This window comes from Crocodylus porosus, unplaced genomic scaffold (assembly GCF_001723895.1).
Source record: "Crocodylus porosus isolate Cpor-Errol unplaced genomic scaffold, CroPor_comp1, whole genome shotgun sequence".
In the NCBI taxonomy this organism is placed as follows: Eukaryota; Metazoa; Chordata; order Crocodylia; family Crocodylidae; genus Crocodylus; species Crocodylus porosus.
Window position 1 is genome coordinate 59745000 of NW_017728947.1, and position 13377 is coordinate 59758376.

Below are 13377 nucleotides of genomic sequence, written 5' to 3' on the forward strand. Positions count from 1 at the left end.
GACCCCAGTACTCTTTCCTGCCATGGCAGGGGGTCGGACTAGATGATCTGCTCAGGTCCCTTCTGGCCCTAGAAACTATGAAACTATGAAACTTCACTTCATCAACTTCCTGGATACAAAAAATCATGGACTAAATATAGACATTGGATTTATGACACATTATAACCTGCTGTAGACATCTGACTACCCAGGTACCTCTCCACTATTTACCTGCTACATTCACCTCCCCCTTTCCCCCCAACCTGTCTCTCACCCACTCACCCTCAGTTTACATCTTCACTGACTGCCGTTCTTGCATACATACCAGCCTCTGGCCTCGTTACTATTCATTTCATCCAGGAAGAGCACACACTAACTGCAGATGGTTCCTCGGCCTGATAAAGGGTTTTTAACTCTAAAAGCTTGCTAAGAAAATTTTTCCCAACTATTTCAGTTGGTCTAATAAAAGATATCAGGTTCACCCAAATAGCCTTGTCTGTCTTAGACCAATATGGCTACAACCTACACCCCTGTATGATTTTTAAGCATCAAGTATTTGCACTGATTGCTTTCAAAATACCGTTTTTTTTGTAGAGAACTCCAAAGAACCTTGTATGATAGTATCCTGACAGTTGTTGGTTTACCCATTTTATCTATATAATCATATATTTATATGGTTGACTTAAGATATGTACATGTATTTTGTACAAAGGCCAACCAAGAAGGCAATAAGTAACATAGCGAAAGCCACCAACACAACTTCCAAGCAAAGTGGTGCTGGCTCCTACCCTGGGGGTCTTTAAGACAAGGCTAGACAAACACCTTGCTGGGGTCATTTGACCCCAGTACTTTTTCCTGCCAAGGCAGGGGGTCAGACTTGATGATCTGCTCAGATCCCTTCCGACCCTAGAAACTATGAAACTCTCTATATCTCGTCCTTGTTCCACAGCATATGATACATGCCTAGTTTCCACTTGCCTAAGGAGTGAAAAAGCCAGGCAACAATAGATACATGCACATATTCATAGTTACTGATCTACAGTAACAGTAGACTGGATTCCACTAGTGTACATGTTCACCAGGATCCTCACGGTGATCCCAGTCTAAGTAAGTTGGAGTGAGGCAAGAGACAGGTGGGATCAGGGGAGTAGCAGGTGCATGGGATGGGGTTGGCAGGTCCAGGGAGCTGGTGGGATCAGGAGGCTGACAGGTCTGCTGAGAGGAATGTCTATCCAGGGGTGGTGAATCAGGTGGCTAAAAATAGCCTGGCAACATGGTGGTTAAGAAAAGAGCAGCCCCAGGGCTGGAGTGAGCAGCTAGGCTTTCCCAGCCCTGCACCCCAAATGTGTACAAACATTTTTAGATCAGGATAATCTTATCCCACTCTAATTTAGTTCATCTCCTCAGGCGAACTAAGATTAGACCAGCCATGTTTTGCCTAAACTAACCTTCCTGAACATCTGTATAGATCAGCACTTAGATTGACCTAACCTAGTCAGGTCAATCTAAGAGTAACATCAGTATGTATCCAATATGACTCACAAATCATTCACATACTGGAGTAGAATAAAATGAACTTAGTAATGATGTGCTTTCTCAAATGATTGGTCCAGTAAACAGTATGTCCTTCACAACCATACCCTCTATCCGTTAGATTGTCTTCTTTGATTGTGAGCCTTGGAAAAGGAAAATACACTGCCTGGGATACCTTAAGTTATGTATTATGCAAAACACTATGTTAAAGTTATTGTATTTTGAGGTGTATGAGAACCATTGGCTATTAATTTTTAGGCAGTTGGTATGGTTTTTTTTAAAGGAAAGTCTGATGGTGTGAATGTGGCTCTCAAATATTTGTGCGGGAGTGTGCATTCCCACCCATTTCAGCTGGTGGTGGGAAAGCAGCCAAGACTACCATTTTTTCTCGATCATTTGGGCTGCCTAATTTACCCAACCCTGCCTCCACCATCCTATAGACATTGTGCATGCCATTTAGAGCAAAGAAATCAATATGAGATATTCAGTGTTCCTGAGGTAATTTCTAAACTTTAGCAAACAGGGAAATTGTTAAATAACTAGGCAACTTTGCTTGAATGCTTAAATACCATATTTTCTATAAGTAAGTATAATATTAATGGGTATATATAATGTTAAATACTTTCATGTGGGGGCCATAAGACACTTTACAAACATTAATATAATAAATTTCATAAAACCTCTATGTAGTGGTTCATTGGTATCACTCCCATTTTACAAAATGGAAAAATGTCCCCAGATCCTCTTTAGGTGAAATCAGCAGAAGTGTTTTGCACATAATCCTGTGTCAATATGGCCCTTAGTGACCTCTCTGATAACCACAGAGCCCAGATCTCCTGACTCCTATACCATGTTTCAACCAAATTCTGTAAAGCATACTGATATATTATTTTCCTTATTATGTTTTAGAATTAAAATGCTTCTTGGTTAAGTTGTACACTTGGGAAAGTCTGAATCAGATCTTACTTGTACTATAAAAAACATAATTTCAATGTGGTTTCAAGCAAAATAATATCAAAATGGTAATGCAGATTATAAAATGATTAAAAGCTATATTGTTTTAGATAACTCTGTAAATGCTTAATTTCTTCACTGTGTGTAGCATGTTGTATGTATGTATTACTATTTGTGCAGTATGGAGATAGATATGTACACATCTCAGAAATTGGGAAACAATTTCCTTTAAAAGTTATTTCCTTTGTTCTGGATAATTTACAACATATGTTTTTGTGAATCTGCCTGGGGCATCGAGCCTGATGTGGTTAGGTTAACGTTAGTGCCAGAGTCTTTTGCTCATGACTTCATGCAGCAGTTGAGTTTCCCTAACCTTCTTTGCATCATAAATCGTTTAACTAATTTATATGACAGAAAATGAGATGCTGAAGAAAGCCTTTAAATAAGTTTAGAGTGTCAGTTCAATCTGTCTGAAATAAGCAGGAGGTGTTTGGATGTTTGGGCAGTTTTGCCAAGAGGAAGTTGGTCCTAAACAATCAAAATAACTTTCTGATTGACTTGAATCACAAACATCTTCATTCAAATTTTCCTAAGATGGGCTTCATTTTCCTTGGAACCAAACTTTTATTTCCAGTACTTAACCATATTAAATAATTAAATCTTTCATTGGCCAAGTAGATATAACCTTGAACAGTTGTGACATAATTCCAGTTGACTATTAAAGTGTTGTTGCTAAAATGATTTTATTCACATTTTTAAATTATGTGTCCTATTAACTGTTTTGTTGCTGCTAAATAGATACATTCTCCTAGCAGATCTTTTGTAAGTCAAATACCCTGTAAAGTGCAATAGTAACACTTATAATCAGACTTAAGTATGCTGGTAATACATAATATGTCTCTAAGCAGTGGTAGTTAAGAGGAAAGAAATATCTCTTTAGTACTAAATCTTAAAGATTGACAGTTGTCTGAGTTTCTGTGCACAGTTCATGGCATGCTTTGAATATTGCCCTGGCTTTCTTAGGTCAGCCTTTTTAGAATGAAAAAATAAAGCATCAGAATAGAAAAAAATCCAAGCATTTACAGTGGAGTTGGACAAGTGAAAAAAGTAAATCTATTAAAATTTTGGATAAAAGTTTATACTTCATAGAATACCCTCTGCATGTGAAATGTAGTTGGCAAGTATTTTTATGCATGTCTGTTAGTTTGAATGTGCGATGCTGATCTGTTTTTTGTCCTCACTGACGGTTATTATATACTAATGGGTGCAACACTGCGCTAATGATCCTTGTGTATATAAATTCTTCTTGTTGTGAGCAGACACCATAGGGCCACATAAAAATGTTTGCCTCAATTTCCCTGCAAAAAAGGAGCTCAGAAACCAGACTTGGCCAAGTAACAGATTTTTTAAAGGTAAAGGAACCCAATAAAATTACCAGCTTTTCACAGCATGAGTCTGCTTCCTTTCGACATATTGTGAGGTGTAGGTGAAATATTCTAACTGAACTGACAGTGTAAGGGGGGCAGCTAACTAGAAAGCAAGATAAAAGTAAACACCACCAATGATGACTGATATTGCAGTAGCTATTAGTTGTTTTGGAACCTCTGTTGTTGATTTATGGTTTTTACGTTTATAACCTGCACCTACATGCAAGTCTCAGTATAATGAGATTTAATGCATTCAGTTAAGCTAACAGTATTTTGCTGAAATGATTGGTTTGGTTGTTTCAAATACTGGTGTTTTTAAAATAACCGATTGATAAGTTAGATGGTTTGTTGATTTTTCACATTTAGGTGGTGGTAGATTTCTTTTTTTTTTTTTTCCTGTTTTTTTTTTAAGAGGATCAGGTGTTTCTGCCCACCTGGTTTGAAAGAAAAAATAAAAAGAATACCTATTTCTTAAACTGTAATCAATATTTGTAGATAGTATCCATTCAAACTGGTTTATGCAGCACACTGTTTTTGCTGTTTTCATCTAAGAAGGATCTATGTAGTTCATATATCTTATGCCTGCCAAATAGAGGTGTCAGCCCTCTCTCCAGAATCTGAATTCTTTTAGGAAACAAAGCCAATTAGCACGCTTGTATATTTCTCCATTTTGTACAGTGTTTCCAACATACACGCTGTTAACTCTGTTTACTGTGACTAAAAAAAAGTACGGTGCCAATTTGTTTAAGATATTTAGATTTATGAAGACAAATACAGTCAATCAGATTTCAGTGGTGAATAAGTACTTTTATTGAAATTGTTCAAACATGGATAGATACCTAATAAACTGAGAACATTTCACTATAACTTTATTTGCACCTTTACATGTCTGAATAACTTGAAAAAAATCTGTCCCTTAAGTCCCTGTTCAGCTGATACTGTGCAAACAAAGCAGTCAGCCAGTGTATTGGCAATAAACTGTAGGATTGGAGCCATTGTAACTAAGAAAATGTTTCTTTGTTATGGAATACAAATAATCAGCTGTGCTGAAGGATAAAATGTTATCATGTTTGTTTGATGAAATGTATTAGCAATTATTGTTGATTCAGTTTTACATTTACTTGCATGCCAGAATGTGTTTTATAAGTTTAACTGTTAGATGTATCTATTTAATGTATTATTACATTTGAACTTTTCTGGCTCAGTGATAGGCTTAATTCTATCATTTTATATTAATATAATTGGTTATCATAACTGTTGCTAGTTACACAACCAAACAGTAGTATTTAGTATATGCATTTAGAATAAAATGAAAAGTGCTAGTGATAAAATGCTGTTACCATCCAATAAACTACCCAGCAAAAACTATCAAAACTAATATAATGCCTGTGCTTATTGTACTTTATCTTTCTTGTACTATTCTGGTTTTTTACACTACCACAATTTATCATATTTGTTGTATATATTTATGAGGTCTGTCATTAGTTCTATGCTTTGTCAACCAGAGAACTAGTTACACTCATCTTCCCTAAGTCATTGTAAGGTGATAGATTTCTTCATTTCAAATGAATACTCCAGTTTGAATTATGCGTTTGTGCATATTATAAAAAGCAATTGAAAAGACAAACTTGTGTATCCCCAGATGGGCCAGGAATTCTCTTAGGACCCTTTGAAATTGGTTTAAATAATATGGTAGATAGTGTACGTTATGTAGCAGATGATACCTTGCTTTGGCAGAGAGATGATTTGACAGTCTTCATTACTAATGGTATTTTTAAAGGTGAGGACTGTATATTTGTTCAATAGTTCGCTTTTCAGGCTTGTTAGAGTTTGTTTGCTTGATTGTTTGTTTGTTTCCATTTGGCTGCTTTTCTACAGAATACGTGACAAAATAGAAGTAAAAATTACCCTTTTCCATTCATAATCCCTTCCTCCTTTTACTACTCTTCTTTATTCAGTATGTAATGTCAGCAGATGGAATCATAATTGACAGGCAAAATTTTAAAGCATTCTAAATGTCATTGGCCTTTTTAATAAAATTAATTAGTCTGCCACAAAGAAAATTTACTAGCCTGCTGGTTAATTTCACAATGTAAAATTGTTGGGTAGGAGAGAGAGAGGGAGAAACTTATTACTTTTGAATAATTATTTAAAGATGTGAGCCTTGCCTATTTCAAACAGTGTGGATGGCAACTGTGGCAAGAGCTTTTTAAAACTTAAATCACCAGTGGTCAATTCTTCCCACATAAAGGTGAGGAAATTTAATGTAGCTGAAATGAAGAGATACAGGATGCCAGTTAATGGGAATCCAGTGACCACGTAAGAAACTGCTGAAGATTTAATTTTGATGATTATGTTATTAATATTCCTAAATCCATTGTAATCTAAAGAAATAATATATATTCAAAGCACCTGAAACTTCTCTGCCTGAGCATGTTTTATATTCGAAGAAAATGCAAGTTCTTTAATCACTTCCAAAGTTTCTGAATTTATTAACAGACGGTGTTCAGTTCACAGTGCACCTGATGCCTTTAATCTGATTTAGTTCTGAACTGTAGTAACTCAGTGCTTAAATTTAAATGGCAGTGAGGCTAAAAATGTTAGAAATAAATAATGCCATGAAATCCAGATCTGCTTTAGAAATTATCTTGACCCTTTCCTTTTTGGAAAAAAAATAGGAGTAGTAGAACAAAGTAGTTTTCTGACCTTCTATTGCAGTGGTTGGAAATTTGCAGATTGACCATCTTGCTGTTGGAAAATGCTGATTTGATGAAACTGAAACATTTGAGGGGAATGTATTGATGCCCATCTTCCTCTTTTATCTGCCTTCCCATAGTCTGAGTACCAAAGCTCTTGGGTGTATCAGGTAGCTTCCTGGGTTGCCACTTAGCTGCCAGTTTACCAGCTCTCCAAGCTACCCTGAATGCTGAGCAACTGACTTGGCAGGTCCCTGATCAGTCCAACTACAGAAAATGGCATGCCTTATCTGCACTAGTCCAATGAGACATCTAGGCTTAGGCAGAATTTTGACCTTCAAATATCTGTGTGGTATATCTCTAAGGCAATAGAAAGCAACTCAAAGTAGGTTTTTAGTATCTAATTAATTGTTTAATCCTTTACAGCTATACTAAATGTGGATGACTCTGTAGTGGACCAGGAAACTCTTGAAGCACTGTATGAGAATGTAAGTATGATAAGAAATGACATCATCCGAAGAGTTCAACACTCATAATTTGAGATTTTTACCAGGTACAACTGTATTCAAAAAAGAATGAAGTTATTTTTAATTCATCATTTTAGATGGGTGATATCTCATAAAAATCATTCTTAAGTTATTTAGTTAAGTTAAAATAATTTAGTTAAGTTAAAAATAATTCCTAAATTATTCATGGACCATTATGGCTATAACATCACTCTAACACTACTTCAGATTTAAAAAATTCAGATGCAAAATTCAACTATAAAATGGAAGTAGAAAGTCCAATGAGTATGGGCTTGGGTTTCTGTATCTCTATCCTGTTCACTATGAAAAAGGGGTCTCCGTCATTTGTAATTATTTAAGCATTACATTTTCATGTTTGCTGTCACAGTTTTAACAGAATCAAGCCACAGAAGTAATGAAAGTCACTGGCTAAGTACCTGGAATGTGAGCCTGTTGAAATAGAAAATCAGCTGTCGATATCAATAGCCTTTTCTCTTTGTGTAGAGAACACAGCTTCTACTGTACAGCTAGCTCAGATCAAAGGCTAGTTTGTTCAAAGTAGAGAAACTGATAGAGAATTTAAAAAGTAAGAAATTTTAGGGCCTAAAAAGTAGGAAATTAATGAATAAACACAAAGCATGAAAAGTTCAAAAATTTTGGAGGATAAGATCAGAAAAATCTGTTCGTCTCTAAATACCAATAATATTTATCTTATTTAATAAATCAAAAAGTTTGAATAGTAGAACATATTCTGAGAAACCTTTTTTCTTTCTGTATTCTGTATATTTAAGGTATTTTACTAAACTAACAAAAGCAATTTTAAAATGTACTTTAGATATTTTTATTGAATTCCAGTTTCAATTCAACTATATCTTAACACAAATCATGAGCAAAGCCATTACCATGTAATAAATAAGAAACATAGTGTTGCTCATTTTCTAAATAAAATAAAAAATAAAAAATTAACAATCTTCAAAAAATGTGTAGTAAATGCTGTAATTGCTTAAAATAATATATGTAGTAATCTTTCTAGTTAACTTAACTACTAAATTCTACCAGTGAAAGAGAATGAACTTTTCTTTAGGAAAGTAATTGAAGATTATCAATACAAAAGAAGATACATATCTATTATTTGAAGCAGGTGTGTTCAACCATGGCCCATGAACCAAATCTGACCCATGGAGCCAAGATATCTGGGCTGCAGAGCTCTCTACAGGTCAGGAAACTTGGCAGAGGGGAAGCAATGACTATTATAACTCCCATCTCTCCCCTGCTGCCAAATTCCCAAGCCCCATGTAGCTTGGTTGGGACTAGGCCAGGTCCCTCTTTCCCATGCAGCTGGATCAGAGATGGGCCCCTCTTCCCACCCATGCAGCTGGATCAGGCCCCACCACACTCACCCAATGCACAGGATTGGGCCCACCAGCTGGTTCTGGAGGTTTCTTGTTTGCTAGTTTAAATCATGAATAAATTGGTGATCGATTCAAATCAACCTCTTTGTTTTTTAATATTAAATTTTCTGGTTCCTTTATGGAATCATACAAGTCACTTAGTAGGCAAGTCAAAACTGTGGAAAAAGAAATGCAAATTATATTCACTGGAACTATTGTATAAGCAGAAAATGTTGATGTTGGTCTAAATCATTCAGAGAAATAAGGGAAGTGCCATACAGAGAACACCATGTGTAGCATGAGGTTTATCTTTAACATTAACTCACCTTTGTACGTCAGAAGCTTGTGGAAATGTGAAAAATTACTGATAAGGAAGCCTGGATAATTATAAGTTGTATTACAGATGAATTCTTTACAAAATTTGGAGGAAAAAACAGTAGTGCTAAAATTTATAATAGGAGAAATGTATATTAAAATAAATAAACAGAAACACTGAGTTTAAAGTAAAGTCAATGTAAATGAAAGAGGCAAAAGATTTGACCAATAAGACACATTTTGAGACTGATGTCTAAAAGGCTTTTGATTATTTCATTTCCTTGATCCCTATTGTATGTTGTGTAGATGAACCCCATCTTTATTAAGAAATGCTTTGAGATCATTAGTTGAATAGCACTATGTGGTTATGAAATTCTTGCCATTATTAACTGTACCGAATTAAGAAAATTTTACCAGCACCACCATAAACAAGAGGTTGATGCACACTGAGTATATGGAAACTCACTATTTATCACACTACTGTAAACAGAATACACGAAGGCAAGAAACTAAGTAAATGCAAAGGGTTTTTTAGGTGCTATTTGTGACCTCTTATTAATTGTAGTAACAATTGAAGTTTCTTTCTTCTGGTTTCTAATTCCTCAGAGAGCACAGAAAGATGAATTGGAGAAAATAAAACACCATTATGAGACTTCAAAAAAAGAGGAACTGAAGCTCCTGGACAAGCCAGAACAGTAAGATTTTTCTGAAATACTTTTGCATTATTCTGAATGGCTCTTTGCTACCAGGCTGAGGCGGTTTGGGAATATAGTTCTGGGTGGTTAGTTGTTAAAAATCCACATTTCAAGATGGGATGCAAAAACTTTTTTTTATGTTACCTGTAACATTGCATCAACAGGTGCCACTGGTTAAATATACTGATGTTACTATGTGATCCTTCCTGATCATGTTTTCTGTCCTGGTGGTCTCCCATCTTTAAAATACTTATGTTTCTCTCAGAAATACTAAGGGTGAATTAAAGTTTGTAAAGCAGCAACGTGTCCCAGAATGAAAGGTTGCCATTGTTGTTACTGTTGTGATATGCCCTGAAACTAATGCTCAAGTCACCAGAATCTTTGGATAGAATCATATTTCTGCCTACCATCATAATATGTGAGCCCAGTCCCAGTTTTTATTCCTTACATTGGCTTCTGCTCCCATCTTGCTGTTTTCCTCACTCTCCGCTAGCCTCCACTCCACTCTTTCCATGCCATTCCTGTACCTGTACTCCCATTTAAAGGCCCCTCTATCATTTCTTCTTTTCCCCTCACAACCATGCTGTTCCTTATTCATCTTAGAGCAGAGCACTATGTGGAAGAGCATGATTATTAAAAGAAGAATGGACGCAGCAGAAATGGCTTTGGCATCTGATTGCTCAGGATTTCAGATAACAAAAGCAATATTAGTTTTACACCTTTTTTTTTTATAAGGATAGAGGTTCGTGGTAAAGGGCAGACACTTTTGTTTTCCCCACCCTCAGGCTAAACTGAGCACTTGCTGCTGATAGTTGACCATGCACTGCTTTGGGGAGCAGGTTGATGCTAGGGACCAGAACTCTCTTTCATATGTTAGGACCTCCAACTATGGCTATTCCTCACATTCATATACTAGCTCGCTCGTTCATGATGTGTCTGTTGGTTTTAGTTGACCATACTTGAGTGAGTCTGGGCCTATAACATAAGGGTACAATGTGACTACTTGATGTTTTCCAGAGCTCGAATTTTTGGCAACCTATTTGCAGTACCTCTGGGTAAAATAAATATAAATGCATTTTATGTCCTGGAACATATGAATCATGCCTAAAGTTCCAGAGTTATAAGAGGCCGTGCCCATTTTTGTAAATCACAATGGGGAGAGGTTGGTCTTCATTAATCACACAGCCAGTTTTATGCTATCATTGTTCTGAAATTAAAAATAAGAGATTTTAAAGGAACAAATTATCTCTGGTCATTTAGAATAAAATTATATTCTCCTCTACTTCCAGTTCTTTTCCAAATATATTTTAAAAACTCACCTAATTATCCCATAACTTCCTCTCTTATTGGAAGAAGATAAGACTTTTTTTTTTTACTCAAATTTTGCTTCATGATGAAGCAGTCCACCAGAGATGCTCTTATATTATTTTTATTGGTCATTTAAAATACTATACTTTGTGAAAATTCAGTAAATCAGCAGTTGCTTTACAGTTCTCCAGTCAGTCTCAATAAACACAGACCTGATGCTTTTGTTGGAACTACATTTAAGCATGGCATCCCACAAAAGATTAAGGACAAATTAATTTGATCCTTTTTTACACAGATTATAATTAGTTACTGCAGGGGATAAACCTGATTACAGTTTCATTAGTAAGTATCAGAACAAAGTTAAAAAGGAAATGCCATGTTTTTTTAAATGATTACAAATGTTAACAACAGTTTGCGTACAAAGAGCCTTGTAACTGTTGAGCTGAATTCTGCTCAGTCTGAAGGAAGCTTTTGCCGACTTTAAATGTTTTGGCATTCTAGATTACTAGAAAGTTTTGCTGATATCAACAATGCCCTCATTCACATGTGATTTTGATTTGCTTTCCTGGCACGTTATATTTGCGATTGTTGACACACACTGTAAATATATCTTAGCAATATGGCAATATCCCCATAAATTTTGTTTCTTAATAAAAGTTGTTAAAATGCTAATAGTCATTACAGTATTTAAGATTTATATGTGCAGTTGACCACAACACAAGACTTTGGTGGTGGCAGATGCTTTAGCTAGCTTCCATGTACTGCATTTTGGCTGTAATGTAATCTCTCTGTAGTTCTAGTTATTATGAGACCATTAGTACATAGGGAAATGGTAGTACAATGCCATACCATGCATCTTTACTATGCATGTTATTGACTGGAGAAAGGGAATTATCTGTTCTTTATAAGTAAAATGTTAGTTTATTCCCAAATAATGGCACTGAACCTTATTTGTCTCTGTCATATCGTGGCATATCACTATTGACTTTTGATAGGAACAGAAATCTTCCTATATTCAGGAATCAAAAGATTCCATGAAAATCCAAACTTCATATAGAAAAAATAAGTTTCAAGCCAATGTGGTTTCAGAGACAGGTCATAAAAAATGAATGAATATGCTTTAAAGGCTCAAAAACCAGTGGGTGAAAAGAAGTCAATATTTTGTAAAAATATTTCACATTTTTTAATTCAGTCTCATTATATTTTGGGACACAGGTTTCTTGGGTGCTTGTAATTGACAATATTGGGAATAACATGTTTATTTCCGGTCACTTCATAATTAAAAGTTCAAAGAAGAGCCACTAATATGGGATTGATTTATGAGGAAAGACTGAAAGCAAAATGTGTGCAATCTGCTATATAATAACTGAATAAGTCAACAGATATTTAAATGAGGTGAAGAAGAACTGGGGCACACGGTTACACTCTTGGAGATGGGGATGCAATTTGGAAAAGGAAAACTCTGAGGAAACATCTTGACCGAAACATGTTCGATACTGTGATATAATCTTAGAGAAAATGTTAAGTGCCATATTACTTGTCATATGTGAAAAGCTGGGCTAAATAATGAACTAATAAGTGTACTAAATAATAGTAATTTTCCTTTAGGCTGTGCAGAATTTCATAAAAGAGAGATTTCTAACCAAATATAGGTTCTTTATCTATTTTCCAGTCCTTTAATTTGTTTCTCATACTTCATAGTTATACAGATTTCAAGAAAAAGGTCTCTTAGCCAATTCCTGGATTTCAGTTTCAAAAGCCCTCCAAAACTGACAGAGAGAGAGACTATACCAAAATGTCTCAACTTTTTAAAGTTTTATAAGGATAAAATCTGGCATATATCCCTTCAGCCTTGCATATGTCATTAAAGATTAACCCATTTCATTTAGACAGGTCCTAGACCCTTGAAGAGAATTTTTCACTCTCCAAAATAAGGGATAGTGAACACTTTGGGAAGCACTGGGTTAAATAAAATAAAGGTATCTTCCATATCTATTTTTTAGGATTCTCTTGCACTCTTTATCCAGCAGACCTCATTCAGTCACCTCAACCTATAGACCTGTCTTTATTCCAATAGAGGGCAATGTTTCCCTCATTCACAAGGCAGACCTTAGGGCCAGGTACAGACATTACATTTTACTGGTATAAGTGATGAGAAACTGGTCTATACCCATAACAAAATAGAAGTTTGGGGCACACACACTAGTTTAAAAATGGTGGAATCCAATCTAAGTTTTATCGCTGCCCCCCACCAAAGGGCAAATGTGTGTTCTGTTCACTACCAGTCTAAACTACAGCACTTCCAGAAAACCATAGCACTTAGATTGATACTGGCTTGGAGTTTTTGAATGTCTGTACCTTGCCTGTGATGTGGCCCAATATCTTATGTTTTCAGAACCATCTCCTAATTACTTGTTACCATGGAGCTTTGATGCTGGTAATATGCATTTCTTCTCTCATCCATATGTTCATGGAACTTGTGGCAAAGAACATGTGAAATTATTTTGCTCTATTGGATTTCTTTTTTTCAGTTAAAATTGAGAGAGACCATTTTATATATGGCTTCTCTGACA

General features: G+C 35.5%; 1 protein-coding gene across 1 annotated transcript in view; it reads left to right on the top strand.

Moving 5' to 3' along the window:
* The window catches only part of LOC109321277 (formin-like), a 239975-nt gene that overhangs the window by 128940 nt on the left and 97658 nt on the right, over positions 1-13377 (top strand). Inside the window, exons 7-8 of the mRNA XM_019551832.1 lie at positions 7016-7077; positions 9408-9496. Coding sequence (XP_019407377.1) covers positions 7016-7077; positions 9408-9496 — 151 coding nt within the window. The remainder of the gene's footprint in view (positions 1-7015; positions 7078-9407; positions 9497-13377) is intronic.